The sequence below is a fragment of the Struthio camelus genome, chromosome 4 (assembly GCF_040807025.1).
Source record: "Struthio camelus isolate bStrCam1 chromosome 4, bStrCam1.hap1, whole genome shotgun sequence".
Taxonomy (NCBI): Eukaryota; Metazoa; Chordata; class Aves; order Struthioniformes; family Struthionidae; genus Struthio; species Struthio camelus.
Window position 1 is genome coordinate 80,709,061 of NC_090945.1, and position 17,260 is coordinate 80,726,320.

Here is a 17,260-nt window from a genome sequence, read left to right on the forward strand (position 1 = left end):
TGAATAGGAGGGCTTAACACAGAAGACTACGAAATTACTCACATGTTTTGTACCGATAAATACAGTGATGAACATCGTAATCGCCAGCTCCAGAGTCAGTTGCCATTGGTTCCGCTTTGGAATTCAGTTGTGGTCCCAGGGGCCTTAGAATAGTCCACTCTTCCCCTTGCAGGGCTGAGGGAGAAGAGAAAGAGGCCTGGGTACGTGGCAGCAGAGGTCAAACTGAAAGAGCATCAATAACAAGTCTCTCACCAACAGCTGTACCTACATTTGTAATGACACTGTTGCTTATTACTCTCCCTTGGTAATCTGCTGAGAAATCCCAATACCTACTTCTCTTTCTGGATTGAGAGCATGAGAAGGCAGAAGCCAGTTTGAAGGCACATGGGGTATCAGCCACTTTGGTTTTGCTTTGAATATATTTTACGCAAAATCTCTACTCTTGCTTACCTATTATTTTTTGCATTGTCCCTATTTCTGAATTGGGTGACTCATTTAATCCCAATTTAATATTAAATGTCTTCTGGGAAAAATTCTTAGCAGCCGCTTCACACTCATACTTCTTACCTCCCTAGCATCAGAAAGCATACACGCTCATTAAAGTTTAAAAGGAAAAGGAAATTTGAGGATTAAAATAACGTTTAATTAGTAGCTAGAATACTCTTCATCTTTCAGGTGCACAACACAAAGCAATTCATAACGATTATAGTTATCCCCATCTTACAGAGAAATGAGGTGAATTAAATTACATCCCTAATGACTTAGAGTTAGATTCCCGATCTGGTTCCCAATTCTGTATTTTACCAACTAGGTCACGTTTATCAACATACAATTTTAAAATATTCCTGGTTCTTCTGTATTCACCAATACCTGTATTCAACAATATCTGAGATTTTAACCCCCCTCCCCTTTTTTTTTTTGGTGATATTGAAGCTAATAGCACCACCCTAGCTTTATTAACATTGTATGAGGTACTGCATTTCTCATCTGACTCTTGACTTCAAAAGACCCCATATTTTCCCTGCAAGAAATTGAATTACTATGCTAGCATGTAAAACACTTAACACTCTCCACTAAATACCCATTGCTCCAGTTCAAGGGATAGCTAGTAAGTGGCAGGACAAAAGAACTAGAGTCAAGAAGTTAACGTTATCTGTAAGGAAGAGAAGGATTTCTAGTGCATTGGGTAAGATTCAAATACAAATAACCTACCCACGAATATCACTCTGGAGTGCCTTCTTCACTTCTGAGTCAAAAGGCGGAGCCTTTTTTAGTGAATATACATTCACGAAAAACAAAAGTTCCTGTCCAAATTGCACATATTTGTAATTCACAACGTTCACTACTTCTTCCTGTGTTCACTGGTTTGTCAAAAATGTTACATCAAATTACCGAGGTTGAAAGTGTTACCAAGCACTCCAAACACTTTCAGCAGAATACAGATGTGCTTTTGAAAGAAAAAGCAGCGCTCCAAATTTTGTCCAAATTATCTTAGGAAGGTATGTAGCAGGTAAATACAATATTAACACAATTTCTATCAAATAGGTTAGGATTCACGGACCTGACCCCTTGCTATATACGCCCAAGAGCCCGAGTTGCAGGAACTTCCTGTTAGATCCTGTGGAGAAAGGAGTAACTTCTCTCCAAGGGAAGAAGCTCAGTCACTAGATAGTTTTGTTTAAAACTAAAACAGACATCAGGAAGCGCTTCGTGATAAACTTTAAGAACCTCTCTGGCACTGGCAGGGAATGGAATAATAGCTGACTGGTCTTTGCCAAATCCACGTTACGTTATTTTACTGATGAAAGAACCCAGACGTTACAAAGTGATAAAATATGACCTGCTTTCAGTCTGTCCTGAAGGTTTTGGAGGTAAAGCTAATTAACAAGGAATAATTTTCCTCAATTTACTAAATAAAGTTGTTTAAAGTTTACGGAATAGCTTTACTCAACTTTCTATGGCTCTTTTCACATGGGTAGCAATATTACTGAGACATCCCTACTGTGTTGTTGGTCACGGAGACTTGATTCAACTGCACGCATCCCTTCTTTAATTAAACAACGGTATCAGGAACTCTTTGAATTATTACTTGATAATGTAACAACCCCTATAACAAAGGGACCTTTTTTATTCCAAACCACACCTTCTCCATCTGGAAGAGCCAAGGAAAAACAAAATCAGTATGTATTTACTAACCACATTTGATATTAAAGGTTTGCTCATGATTATTCTTTAAGGGTTGTTATTGCACCACACGAATACCTGTTTAACTTTAGACTCAATCTGAAAAATTTAATATCTAATCCCAATCCTCAGATAAAACTGAACATCCTATTAAATAATTAAATCATTAAATCTTAAATTAAGAGTCCGTCAAGACTTAACACCCTATGCTGACATTATCCTAAAACTCATCTCACAAATTCCTGTGTCTACGGTTAAGTGATAGCAACTCTAAGCCCTATTAATTGAGAGCTAGCAGAGGAAAAGCAATTTATTCCCTTCTACGAGAGCCACGAACAACAATTTGCCCCCATTTATTACACAAAGTATCATCTAAGAACGTGTGTGCCTTGATATTTAATGGTAGCCACCTGCCCTACTTTGAAAAAAAAGTCCCTTTCTTGTAAACTGTCTGTTTGATTGGTGATACCCACTATTTTTGGATGGTGGGAACCCAATTTTCAAGCACAAATATTTGAATAGCATGTCCACATTTTATATGTGGAGAAGTGGGCTTAAATTCATGAATGTAGAATTTTTTAGGGACTCATAACTTTTAGTGATAAAAAAAAGTAGCTATTGAAAAGTTTTATTGCATGTATTGTTAATATAAATCTCTCTTCACTCAAAGACCCTTACTTTTTTTTTTTTTTTTTACTAGTAATATTGGGAATAACAAGAGAAACTTAAGGTTATTTACTAAATGGCGATTAAAATGAAGAATTTATTCAAGCATTTTCTGCAGTTACTGTTTAAAGAACACCTGTTTACAGAGATTATTTCTTTCTCAGATAGGAGCTAAAGGCTTACTTATTAGCATTTCACTCCAGTTGGTAGAGCTGGCGATAAAAATTATGTACAAGGCTCCTTGCAGGCAGTAGAACAGGTTGAAATATGCTGCTTTGTAGTTCAGTCAGAGTTATGCTTACTCACAGAACATTTTGTTTTGCAGGTAGCGTGAATAGCATTTTGTTTTTGAGATGCAAAGAAAGAGTAACACGATCAAAACACTAGGCTAGAAAGTTATCTCTGAAGCAGCATTTTGAAGGTAGGTGAGTAAAGCCATATGCAATCAAAAGGGATATTAAACATCATGTGTGTGTATCTAGGGGTGTATATATACATATATATATACATATACGTATATAATGCATGCAGCACAATAATATAGTTACAGAAGGTTTGTATGTGCATAATCCAGAGTGAGAGATACTTGTATCTACGCCATTCTCATAGAGTTGGTTTGTTTGAAAGCTATTTCTGAACACAACGAAATTTCTTTCTATCGATACACAGCGTGAGTGTGTGTGAGTGAGGGCGCGCGCGCACGCATACAAACACACCTAATTTTTCTAGTAGATGTAAGTTCCTGTGGATACTATTTTGCGTGGTGATAAAAATAAACAGGTAGGAAAAATAAGCATTTTTTTCACTGAAGTGTAAGGTTAAAATCCTGGCCCGTGTGGATTAGGAGTTGTATTTGTTGCAATGTTATACATTAAATCATTCACAATTTAACGTTATGGTTCTTCAACTTTTTGACACAAGACTTCACTGGTTATCCCAAATGTATAACTTGTAGAGGAGCCAAATACTTTAAAAAAAGATATGTGGTCCTGATTTAACTTCTCCAAGGGACAAAGAATTCTAGGGAAGTTAAACAAATAATTAATTATCTTCCCTGTAAAAGCAAAACAAAAAAATCTTAAGTTAACTGGCTTCAGCTTCCAGTTCCTGGGCTTTGAATACCTCCACTCCTTCATGACTGAAAGCTTCTGTTTACACAATGCATGCTTGTTTTTTGTCCAGACTCCTCTCAACTTGTACTTTGTCTGCTTCGCCATCTTCTTTTCTGGTCTTTGCTTATTTATTTTACTTTATATACATTCTGAATGCTGCTGCTTCAGAGATCACTTTTGCTGCCCAGCCTTTTGATCATATGACTCTTCTCTTTGCACCCTGCTACTGGCTCCTTTATCTATCATTTCAAATATAAGTCTGTTTTCATTTTCAAGGTCATTCATGGACTATGTCATCGTAATCAGCACCCCATACTTGATCTTCTAAGGTTGACCTCAGTTTCTTAGTCCTCCAGGCCAGTACCTACCCCAAAACAGTAAATTCTCAAACATCATCCTTTAATCAGTCTTCATGCTACTCTTTGAGAGTCGGTCATTCACAAAACCCTCATTGTTATTTTTCAAATCCCCCCTTAAAGCTTTTATTATAGTATTTACAGAAAATTTTAGCCAATTGGTATGCTGCCACCAGTCTGATCTATTGTATTAATATTGTTTCCTTGTTGCCAAATGCTCCTCTTTCTTTCTATATTAATTAACTGTTCTTTGAGAAAAAGTGCTTTTGTAAGCATAAAAAGTAAGGGCTTTGAATAATGGGTGGTATTAGAGATCTACATTGTACAACAATGTATGTAATATGTTGTACAGCAACTGTTACAATAGTTGCAATACCTACAATGAAACAAGTAATATACTTAGTTTCAAGTATAGCTTGTTTTATAGGAATACATTGTATACATTTTATCACAAATTCAAAAATTCAATTTAGTAGGTCCAGTATACCTGTTAGCAATTTAAATGTTCTTAAATCCGAGAAGAAAACTCACCCGTTTCTTTCAATGCCTGCTAATGAGCATTTCTCAGGGCTACATGTAGCTGACGATCTACCAGACTGTTCTCTACTATCCCGTTGTGTTTGTTGGCTTTTCTTGCTGAAAATACTATATAATACTATGTAATACTAGGTGTTGTTGCTACCAATCCCTAGAGAGGTCTTAAAGCTACCAAGGAATCTGGGCTGACTGATCTCTGCTGTGTGAAGGACAGTAATTAGCTCATCACAGTGAGCGCGGCGCTTTTGTGCCTTTTGATTTCATACACTAATTCGTTTGTTTGCACGTAGCAGTAAATAAGAGGTCAGGGCGGAGTCCTGAAGCAAATTCATGGCAACAGCTTTAAAAAGGCATTTAGCACAAGTGAGGCTGGTTCATTTGAGAAAACGGAGGAAGAGAGCTGAAGGTGGCAGGAATATCCAGGCTTCGGGGGACAGCGGCAGAGCAGGGCTGAGCCCCTGCTGCTGTTAGGAGGGGATTTCTGAACCTCAGAGGTTTTTTGTGATGAGAGGAACCCAAGGAGAAGTATCAACTGAAGACTGGTGGTTCCCAGTGAACTGGATGACTCAAGAGCTTATCTTGGGTGCTTTCTCTGCTTTTATTCTCCTTCCTCCCACGCCCTCTGGTAAGAAAATTTTGCAGTAGGAGATGAGTATTTGTGTCTCGCTGGGTCACTGCAGGATATGATCTGCTAGTTCAGTACTATTTTCCCCGTTAAAAAAAAAAGGTGACGAGTTAAACTATCTCGGCCATAGTCTTTCATAATAATACACGGGTCTTGCATGAAGGAAACGGAGGAAGGTGAAGGTGAAGAACACATTTGCCTGCAGATACAACGACATAAACCAGCTCAGCTACAACTAGATCTTCTTCAGAACCTGCCATAATCCCCAAGACACCTCTAGAACTTATTATTTTTTCCCCCCGCGACTTCTCCGGCCACGTAGCGGCCGGGTGCTGCCAGTTCTCCTCAGCCTCCAAGGCCACCAAACAAAATGGTGGCCTGTCAGACACTTCCGCCTCGCCGCCGCCCGTCTCCCTTTACCCCCCTAGTGCGCACGCGCAGACCGGGCCCCCGAGCAGGTGTCAGGCCCTTCAGCAACTGCGCCTGCGCAGAAGCGCGCCCGCAGCGCCCCCGCAGGTGCGCCTTGCCTCTCTGCGCTTGCGCAGAAGCGCCCCGCAGGTGCCCCCTCCCCCTGTGCTATATCTGAGTACGCCGCGAACCGCACGTATAAGTGGCCGTTTCACACCTCCTGCCTCCGCCAGATCCCTCCGCCGACTCCAAAGGCAGCCCTTATAGCTTAAGCCTCAGCGCGCCAGACGAGGAAATACAAACTTCACGGCGCGCTGTTCCTTCTAAAACGTTTACTTTTGCATTTGGCCCCGTCTTTGAGGTCTTCGGGGAGGGGGGCGAGCTGGAGGACTTTTTTACTCGACCCTCTGCGGAAGGATACCGCTTTTAAGCCGCCATCTGCCCGGCGACCGTTTAGGGGCGGGGCCAAGAGCGGAGAGCCCCGCCCCCAGCCAATCGCTGCGGGAGGCTTGCCGAGGGCCCCGCCCCGCACCCGGGGAGGAGCCAATGGGAGCGAGCGCAGGCGCCGGCGAGGGGCGGGGCGCGCGAGCGCAGGGGGGTGTGCGCAGCGAGCGCGGGGCGGCGGAGTAGCGCTGCGTGCGGCGGCGACGGCCGTTGCTGTGGCGGAGGGGCAGCGCCGTGCGCCGGAGCCGTTGCCCGGTGCGCCGGAGCCGTTGCCCGGTGCGCCGCGGGGAGGCGGCCGGGGCCTGGGGAGGGGGGGCGAGCAGGTGAGGGCCGAGGCTCAGCTCGAGGGCTGCCTCGGGAGGAAGGGGGGGCGGGGGAGGAGGAGGAGAGGCATCCGGAAGGAGCTCGGCCCCGCCGCCTCCGTCCGTGCCTGCCCGCCCGTCAGCTGCCACCCCCTGCTTCGCCTCCGGGGCGGGAACAAAGAGGCCGTGGTGGGGGCGGGCTGCGGGGGCAGGGTCCGAGTGGAAACCGCTCGGGGCTGCGCCGCCGCCGCCGCTGGTATTTCCTTCCCCGCCCGCCCCCGCCGAGGCAATAATTAACGACGCTGTGGGCAAAGACGCATCGCGGAGCTGTGTGAGAAGGAGCGGGAGGAGGAGGGAGGGGAGAGAGGGAGAAGGAACCGCCGCCCCCTCTCTCCTTCCCGGCCTTGCCACCGCCCGGGCTCCCCGCGCACTTACCCGCTGCTTTGCTCTCTCTTTCTTTTTTTTTTTTTTCTTTTTTTTCCCCTGCTGGTGGTTCCTTTCTTCCCGTCCCCTCTTCCAAGAGGCGCCCCCCATGAGTGAAAATGGTGCTGCGGCTGGAGGGGAGCTGGTCGCTGCTGGTGGGGAAGCGGTTCCTCAGCCTGGCGGAGGAGGACGGCGGCTCGTGGGAGACGGGCCGCGTCTCGGAGTGGCCCTGGAAGTCGGGCAGGATCCGGGCGGTCTCGCACACGGACATATCCAAACCGGACCTGAAGGTAAGCGGGAACTTGCGGAGAGCCTTCCTGAAAACGAGAGGGCTTGGCGCTGTGACCTGCAAACTCGGCGTGTTTGTGTCGCTGCGTTAGATGGATTGTGTTTTTGTGAGAAAATTCTGGAAGAGAGCGCACTGCTTGGTAGACTTTAACTGCTTGTAAACTGCGTGCCTCTGGGTAAACCCCCGATGTGCTTGTACTAATGCCAGAAATTACCTCAACGGAATTGCAGATTAGTTGTCTTCCACCAGCATTTTGGAAACTTTAGTTCTGTGTTGTGTCTGGACAGCCTCGGTTTCGTTTCTGCATGTTTCTTAAGTACGACTTCGGTGAATCGTTTTTTTTCAGAAGCTGCAGTGAATTACGAAACTAAAGCGTTCATGTTTTGCTGGGATTGTTTTTTTTTTTCCTGTTGTTGTTTCTTGCTTTTCCTAGCAGCTAGTGATAAACAAGTATCTCCTGTTTTAAAACAGTGCTGCGAACATGTCGCATTCATGCATGCTGTTGGAGGTTTCTTAAACTCTTCTCGCATGGTGGCTGCTTTTTAATAATGATTACCAGTAGTTTTTTTCTGTGCATAATCAACTCTTGCAAACTTACTGTAATTGATTAACTCTATATTTTGGGTGGAAGTCAACAGGCTTTTAGCATTGTGACTGTGAAGGTCTTAATGGGCTCTTGGGCAGCCATAGCCAGTAAAAACTCTTCGACCCTATCTAAACAATTACTGTAGTATGCAAAGCATTTGAAAAGGACAGAACTTGATCATAGTAATGGAGTCTTATTCTATGGACCTGTTGCATTTGTTTTACGTGTGGCTTTGGCAGGCTCTTAACATGGCAGCAAGAACCAAATCTTTCAGTTAAAAATTCTTCCCATTAAAAGAGGAAAGGAAAAATTGTGTGAGCTCCGATTAACTGAGCAAGCACCTGCCCTTTTCAAATGAGAAGAAACCTAAAGTATTTCTGACTATTTGCCGAACATGTGAACTTCGGGATGTGTTAGGAAGAGTCCTGAGTTGTTAGAGGCTGAGCTTCTTGTTGTGTGTCTGTGCAGAGGTGGGGCTTTCCCCATGTATGGCAGCCTGGGCTGGGTCTATGCCTTACTTGGTGCGAGGAGGATGTCACTGCAGAACGATCTTAGGGACCTTCTTGGAGACTTAGAAGGAGAAGAAGCAGGTGCTGTTGAGGACTTTACAGTGCTTTGTTGTGACCTTCCTAACTGGTGACGATTCTGTTGGAATACATTAACTTAATGTGTTGTTCAGTATTAAGTTGCGAAGTAGACAATCGAGGCATAAAGAGCTTTTGCATGGTAATGCATGCCACCTCCTTTTCTCTCACAGCTCTGTGGAAGAGGTATGTATAGTAAGGCCCAAAATAGCGATGCACTGAAAGAATCTCTAGAGGAGAAGATTAAATTTAATCTTTGAAATCCTACCTTTATATAGTATTAGGAATGAGCTACAGAAATGAAAGACAAGTGCATTTGGAAGTATTTTCTCAACTGTATTTTCCTGTACGTGCAGCGTTGATCCTGCAGACAAAACAAGCCATTCTGGTTCTGATACTTGTGCTGTTTGCTTATCTCTTTCATTGTTTCAGTGAATTTCAAAATGACAGAACTCACTTTAGCATCTATTAGTTTTATGACTCTTCTGTCTGTAGCAATGCTATTCTGTTTACATATGCGTATTTGCTTGCCTCTCCCTTTAGAGAGGGAAGTTAAACAGAAGGCAATGTTTCTAAGATTCACTTAACGGGGTTTTCCCTATATTTAGGGTAAGTTAGTTAAATGTTATATTTAGACTATATAGTGATACTGTCTGGGAAAAGGGAGATTGTTCCGAGAAGAACGTTCTCTACCAAGTCGCTTCAAGTCATGTCTTCAGGCAAAGTGATTTCTGTTGTCATTTTTCTCCTTTCCTCAAGTCTTCGTGTTGCCTATGAAAGAACGGTAACGCTATCCCATACTAATTGGTCAAGCTACCGTGTTTTTGCCATATAGCCACAACTGCTTTACTCTGCAAAAGTCTGTGTGTATACTTCAGAGATTTGTCAAGTCGCAAACCATTTAAAACAGGCAGCAAATGACCTTCACATATATAATTTAATCTCCTTTTCTGACTTCTTGTCATTTGTATTTTCAGTGAAATAACTACAGTTGTTTTGCGGGGCTCTTATCCCTTAAAATATTTCTGGAAAAACAGTTTGTATATTCAAGTACTATAAAGAGCGTGTGGAAAACATGTGCACCACTATGGTACGCAGCCTTTCAAAGTTCTGGGGTTGTGGTGAATTTTTTTTTCCCCTTTCTCCTGTTTGATTGCAAACATTGGCAGAGCTAATGGCGTTTTAACTGTCCTTGAACAGTAGAGGATTTTTTTGAGATGGGAAGGTCATAGAGTTAGATGGGAATATAATACATTTTATGCAACAGGAATGATGATGAACCAGTTAACGTTGACTATCACTTATAAAATACTTGGTCAGCCTAGAATGGTTTAGCGGTTTCTTAATTACGTGGCAGAAAGGCAATAATCATACTTGTGCTGTAAGCACTTTGACTTTGTTTTTTGAATAATTTAATGTTTGTTTATCCTTTTCTATCTTATATGCGTTTGAATTTTATGGGTTAGTTGCTCCTTCCCTTTCCTCCCTTTCTGTAGGTTTGTGTAGAATTTGATGATGAGCCGTGGGAGAAGAGAAGATGGATAGAGGTTTATAGCCATAAAATGAAAGCATTCCTGGTAGAGCAAAAACTGGTGCTGGCTGAAAGAAGATCTCATGCCAGTGCTATGTCTCCGGTCCAGTGGCCTGCAATGGCAAGTATATGTTTGGCCTAACTTGCTTTAATTTTTGTAGTTCATTTTGTAAGGACGGTGTTTTCTATTGTGTTGCAAGTGTGAATTTCTCAAATACAGCTTCACTAATGTGTGTTATTTACCCATAGGGGGTAGCCTGAAGGGAGATTAAAACTCTCCGTACAGCTAAAACTAGGCAGTACTTGTAAGCATTTGAAGTCAGTAGGCTATGTCTGAGATACAGGGATGTATTTTTGACTGTCCTTCCCCCCGAAACCACTATTCAGTACAACTTCTGTCGTCTTTTTAATTCCTTCTCCCTCTGTGTTTATGCTGCCTTCTTTCATAACACTGTGATCAAGAATGGAGAGAAAAAGAATAGATAGTAGATTTCTGGAGGAAACCTGCATTTTTATCTTAAACCCCTGCTTTATGCTTTCTCAAGTACTGTTAATTCTTCAGAGATTCTTGATCTGAGACAGCAATCTGAATGGCTCTCATGAGGTGGCCGTCTGCCACAGGTCATTTGTGAGATCTGGATTTTGTGCGTATAAAAACCTGAGCTATATTCTACATATTGGAGAACTAAGATTTCTGTAACTGCCAGCCCTAGCAGTTTATGCGAATCAGCCAGGAGAGATGAACAGAGAATATTTCTCTGTTAATGTGTTTATCCAGTTGAGTTTTATTTGACCACTTTGGATGTTGTTATCCAAACAAGTAGTTGTGAAATAAACTAAGATGTAGACTTGCTGTACATCAGCTACGCTAATGTTGTGGTCGCTGTTTGGTACTCTTGACTTTGCTAAGTATCAAGTATACCGTGTAGTTTGTGTTGCTGTGTTTTGAGCTAAGCTTTGTCTTAAGCAAAGCTAATCTAAATTGTTTATTGGAAGTTGGATGGGAGAGGAAGTGTGTGTGTGAATCCTTTATTTTGTTTCCTAACCCTCACGTTACTGTCAGTGTTTCTACTAGTAAATATTGCTGATATAAATATTCTGAAAACCTGCATATTTAAGCTTAGGCATTATTCTTTTCCTTAAATTTAAATAGTCTTGACTAGATACTCGTACTCAGGTTTATGCATAGGATTTTCTTCCTGATGTGCTTAAAGCCTCTTTCATGCAGTGTATGTGTTGCAAAGCACACTTAGAGGAATGATGTAGGAAAAAAGCAAAGCACAATACTGTGATTTGCTTTTGCAAGAGAAACCTTTTTTCCCCTCCCCCCTCCCTTCCTTTCCCATCATGCAGGGGAAGGAAAGAGGGGAGTCGCAAAGGGTTTTGTTTTATTTTAAATCCTGATCACGATTTGTTGATTCCAGTATAAAGGAGAGTGTTTTATTGACAAATAGAATAATTCTACATGATTTTTGTAATATCCAGGCACTGCTGGAGAGGCTTCTGCTCCTCTTCTGATGATAGTGCCCATTTCCAAAGCTGTCATAACTGAAGAGAAAATACCAAAGAGGGGAAAAATCTTTGTATGCTTGATCAGTCCTTCAGAAACCCAAATGCATTCTCTGTCATGTTTTGGGCTTTTTGTCGTTTGTTTCCTTTCTATTAAAGGGGTACAAATGCACCATTCCTGTAGGGCAGAGTTATTCTTTCTACTTCTGATGTTCCAGGCTTGTGATCCCTACCCACTCAGAGCTGTTACTAAACGACAAGGCAAAGTTTAATCTTGCACGTATTGGTAAGAGCTCAGAAGCTTGTTAGGGAAACGTTCGTTCTTGGCCGTTTGTAAAGGATTTGGTACCCCTGAGCGCAACTCTGTCTTTGCACTAGAGCCTAATAATTTTGAGGCTATCTAACTCATTACATATGTTTAAACTAAGGCTCTGGTATATGTCAGCGTGCTGCATGAGGTTTGAGAACTTGCGTGTAGGCGCTGTAGCAGGCCTTGATTCATTTGCTTCCCTCTGCTCTCACAATGAGGAGAGTTGTTTCATAAACACATATCCACAGTTCTCTAATTGCTGTTAATGTTAGTAACTTTTTCATCCAAAAATAGTCATTAATGACAGCCACCTGAGTTGAATTCTTTACTCTTTCCATTAAATGAAGTGGTGAGTTTCAAAGGTAACCTACTGTTAGGCTTGTATGAGGAAGTTTAATAGAAGCTTACTTTGTTTTGAGATTTATGTGAAGATGTGATGCCTTAATAGGGATGTAGATGCAAAGCTAATATTTTTTTTATCTCAAATGCAAATGAGAAATGATGAGACCTCACTCTGTTTCTAAGAATTCTTATCGTTTTTCTAGACTTACAAATCCTTATTGGACAAGGCTGGTTTGGGATCAATGGTTTCAGTACGCTATCTTGGTGAAGAGAGATGTGTTTTTCTTTCTCAAGACCTTTTGACACCCATTCAGGTAATGTTGTATGATATTGTAAAAATGGAAGATACATCTTACATTGACCCAAGGTATCTTAAATACCAATATATTCTAACCATGTAAGTAGAACATTCATTGCTGAATCACTATGCACTTAAACTTGGAGTAGGTGCCTATTGCCGTAAGTCCTGAATATCAGCTCTGAACACTGTGTGTGGGTTCTAGATTAAAAAATCTTCTGTAAGCTCATCCACTACACAGTTTGAGAGATTGATGAGGGAGTGTATTAGGATAGTCTTCAGCCCAGGTGTGAGCAGCTGCTTCATGTTGATAGGGGATAATATGGAATAATTTCCATTTTGATATGTGAGCATGACTGCCGTTATTGTGAAAGGAGTTACAGAATAAATCTTTCTAGTTAATAGAAACACATCACTTCTAATCTTAATAGTGGTGGAGGTGGGCAGCATATACAGGAAATAGCTGAATTATAGACCATAGGGCTCAAACTTCTATCCAACAGTTGTTAGTTTTTTTAATGGATATTCAGGGGCCGTATTCTGAATCTTCTTGTGAGATGGTATATCCCAGACAATCAAGCTTCAGTTGGTACTCTTTAACTAGTTAACTATGCCCAAAATGAGTGAATGGGAAAAAATTTCCCCTTTCCTGTCCCCAGTGGATGAGAAAGGAAGGTGGATACCTCTGAGTTATGAAGATAGCTTAGCTTAATGGTTGATAAGTGTAATAAATCAGTTAACACTAGTTGCTTAGATCTGTTTTTGTTTTGTGGGTTTCTTGTTTTTTTTAGACTGTTTTCTGTGAGAATGTACTTTTCGCTGATCTCCTCTGAATGAAGGAGGGGAACTTTAATGCAGGTGATCAGGGTGCAAAATAACCCCCTCCTTTCTGATGTGGTGGTTGAATTTAATTTTGAGTGTAAAAGTACTCTCCTGCATGTTTTAAATAAAATCTTGCTTTTTAGAATGTTAACAAATTGAAGCAAATGTAAGAGAATGAAGTGGCTCTGGATGAAGAGGTACTACTAATATCAGGTCCCTATAATGAGCACCAAGACGACAAAATTATCAGTGAAAATTAGGTAGAGACAGGTTGGAAAAACTGCCCTGCTTGGCTGACTGGACAGGGATTCTGAAGAATAGTATCTGCTGCTGATGAAGATTTGCTGCTTTAGAAAACTACTAGTTCTAATGCAGACTGCTTATAGGTCTTGAAAGTAGTAGATGGACCATGTTAAAGACTGCTTATAGCTCCAACATTAATATTCTACTTTGACTTGTTAACAAGCAGCCAAGTAGGCTGCTTTCATACTGAGAAACTGATGTATCACTTAAATTTACAGTTGTGTGTTCTCACCTTGCCTGTGTTCACTCAAAGGCAGAATAAAAGTTTATTTTTATGGAAGCTTTACTTCAGTACTGCAGTGGAGAAAGTTACTTTTCCAGCATTTTGAATGGCAGTTCCTTGTTTACTGATTCTTGAGCCTTCGATGTGTTACAAATACCAGAGTGGTGCTTGGGGCAGACAAGAAATTCCTATTTATTGACACTCTTAGCCATTTTAAGAACTTGGTTTACACTTTGCATTTCAAAGTTGATTCTGAGTATCTTCAGCTGACTTGTTTTAGATAACAATAGAGATAAAAACCAAGGTATATAGTAATGAATCGTGGTGAACGATTTGGATATAGCTGTCTCTGTTTTCATATGAACTATTTAAGATGGCATCTTGAGCTGAACTGGATCCTGGTATTGCTCTCATAGCTCAAATAGAAACATAAAACTTAAAATATCTGCACTTGCACATTTTCTAAACAGTCCTGAGCATTTTAAGTTCCAAGAACTTAAAATTCCTGAGTTACAAATGGATGGTTCGGTTAAACTTAGTGCTCATTAGCAAGTAAAAAGTTAATGTAATAAAACAAAGCCAGCTTGTCTTTTAGAATGATACTGAAGTGGACCTGGAGAGCTCACTCCAGTCAGGCCTGCTGATGGTAGTTCCAAGTTAGTGGTAGAGAAGTGATACGTGCTTCAATAACTACAGTATCCCGTGAGCTGAAGGAAGATAGAATAATACTTGTTTACCTGAATTGCTGCTAGCCTTGTTGCTAAATATTCTCAAGTCCTTTTGTTAATCAAAAGCATTATCTGTAGTACCAACTTGAATATTTTGTTCCAAACAGGATGTGGAAAGTTCCAGGCTTCCTCTTATGGATGATGAAAATGTTAATGAAGAAATTCAGGCTTTGGTTAAGAAACACCTAGATGAAACCCGCTTGGTACAAGGTACAAGCACATCCTGCAGTGGAAAGCTCTGGTGATAAAGTCTCAAATCAAAAGGGAAATCTTTGCACCGATAGTGTAAATTACAGTAATCTGTTTTAGGGACGAAATTTTTTTTTTCTTTAAGACTGATTCCACATAGTTACTTTCACAGCACTGAATGTAAAATATGAAGGATTATAGGTATATTAGCATCACACATTTTTTTTTTTTTTGAGTGTGTGTAATTTGGGCACCTAGAGATGTTATAGATGGCCTAATACTTCTGTACTTTGTAAAAGTGTCAAATGGGTAGCAGTTCCCACTGAATTTAGTGGAAATTGCTTATTGCTTTTAAAGTAGCTGCTTGTTCATAAACTTACAAAATTGTATATAGGGATTACTTGTTTTTTTCAGTCAAATGAAAATCTTTTTTTAGGTTTATCAGCTTCCATTTTTCGATCAGTGGTTCACAGAGGTGTATTTGTAGTCATGCACTTGCACGCGCAGGAATTAGTCACAAAACGGTTGATGTTGGAAAGGACTTCTGGAGATCATCTGGTCCAAGTCCCCTGCTCAAGCAGGGTCATTTAGAGCAGGATGCCCAGGACCTTGTGCAGTTGGGTTTTGACCGTCTCCAAGGATGGAGATTCCAGAACTCTGTGGGCAACCTTGTTCTAGCGTTCAACCACCCTCACAGTAAAAGACAGTTGTTTCTTATGTTCAGATGGAACTCCCCGTGTTTCAGTTTATGCCTGTTGCCTCTTGTCCTGTTACTGGACACCACTGAAAAGAGTGTGGCTTCACCTTCTTTGCACCCTCCCTTCAGATATGTATACGCATATAAGATCCCTCCGAACTTTCTCTTCTCTGGGCTCAATAATCCCAGCTCTTTCAGCCTTTCCTCATGAGAGATTTTACCAGTCCCTTAATCATCTTAGCGGCCCTGCACTGGACTTGCTCTAGTAGCTCCACATCTCTCTTGTACTGCAAGATACTGGATACTGATGAGTACTGTGGCCTCACCAGTGCTAAATGGAGCCTTCCCTTTATGGAAAGGAAAGTAGTACAGAGAATTGTCACTTTGCGTATTGTAAAGATGGGAAAACTCTGCATTTTAGTCGATGAGTCTCCATCTCCATGTCCACTGATCTATCTCACCAGCTGAAATTTGGAGGTCAGCTCAGCTTTTGCTGCACATGTTAACATTTAGAAGACTTTATTGACATGCTCCAGGGAAAGAAGTAGCTGGAATGTAGTTTTATCCTGTGTTTGTCTGTTTGGTTTTTTCTTCTCCTTTCAGCTAGTCTGTGGAAGTTCTCAAGCGGCTCAGTTTTTGTTTACTTGCATCTCGCATACAATACCGTTAAATTGATGTTGGTGGCTGCATAACCTGTGATTATGTGAGCATCTTCATCATCCCTTTTTTAAAGCATGTTTCTTGTGTGTGTGTGGTTTTTTTTAAGGTGGCAAAAATATCATTGGTTCAAAAATCAGAATTTATAGTCTGGATCCATCTACCCAGTGGTTCACAGCAGTCGTTGTAAACGGTAATCCGGCTACCAGGACTCTAGAAGTCGACTGTCAGGAGGTAAGAACCCATTGGCGTAGGGTATACAAACAGAGATGGTAAAGGGGTGGGGATCCCTTATTTATACCTGGTCTTCCCCCGTTTGTAATTCTGTCCTTACTGTAGTAAACTAAAAGTGCAATATAGTCTGTTACCCCAAAATATTTCTGTATTGCTTTGTGCTGTTGGTGAAATTACCAAGTAACAAATGGTTTTCCACGTGAAGTGGTGGAAGCCTGAAATATATGTTTGAAGAGCAAACGTTATCCTGGTATCTTTGTTTTCCATGCTGTACAGACAGTGCTCTGAAGCACCATGTTATGTGCATGTTTTAAAGCAGAGACACTGTCATTACCGCGCATTTTTAAATTCAGCTTACTGTTCAAAGAACACAGAAGTTCAGATACTTAATTTCATGTATATACCATAGTATCCAAGATAGCTTCAAACTGTAACTTTCTCTTCTTTAAACTGCTTATTCTTTGTTCCTTTCCAAGATTCCAGCTTTAAAAACACTTGATCCAGAGTTAATTCATGTTGAAATCATATACGACAATAATGGAAAATGTGGTAAGATGTATTTTTTGTTCATACTTCAGATAGTAAGTAACAACATTGTGCTAAAATAGAGTGATCTTGATCACTGTCTGTTGTTTCAGATAAATCTAAAAGAAATGGGGGCACAAAAAGGAAGTCTTCTGAGACAAGTGGATGTGTTGATGCTAAACATACAAAATCTTCTCCTGAGGTAATGTGTTACTGTGCTATACATGACTGTGTTTTGTAACAGTTGTGTCGTACTTTTACATTAGAACAATTTTAAATGAAGATTAGATAGAAAAGTAGAATAATAAACATAATCCCTGGGAGAATCTGAGTTCTCAAACTTGTCTCGGCATGAGTAAAACCTCTTGCCTTGTGG

General features: G+C 41.1%; 1 protein-coding gene across 8 annotated transcripts in view; it reads left to right on the plus strand.

The window, feature by feature from the left end:
* Positions 1-6,423: 6,423 nt before the first annotated feature.
* KDM3A (lysine demethylase 3A) overlaps positions 6,424-17,260 on the plus strand; it is a 32,252-nt gene continuing 21,415 nt past the window's right edge. The window contains exons 1-8 of one of the 8 annotated variants that reach the window (XM_068943703.1): positions 6,424-6,608; positions 7,156-7,347; positions 10,013-10,168; positions 12,412-12,522; positions 14,690-14,792; positions 16,235-16,359; positions 16,836-16,908; positions 16,998-17,086. In XM_068943703.1, the coding sequence (XP_068799804.1) occupies positions 7,177-7,347; positions 10,013-10,168; positions 12,412-12,522; positions 14,690-14,792; positions 16,235-16,359; positions 16,836-16,908; positions 16,998-17,086 (828 nt within the window). In that variant the 5' untranslated portion in view covers positions 6,424-6,608; positions 7,156-7,176. The other 7 variants (XM_068943707.1, XM_068943704.1, XM_068943705.1 and 4 more) reach the window with 7 other exon arrangements.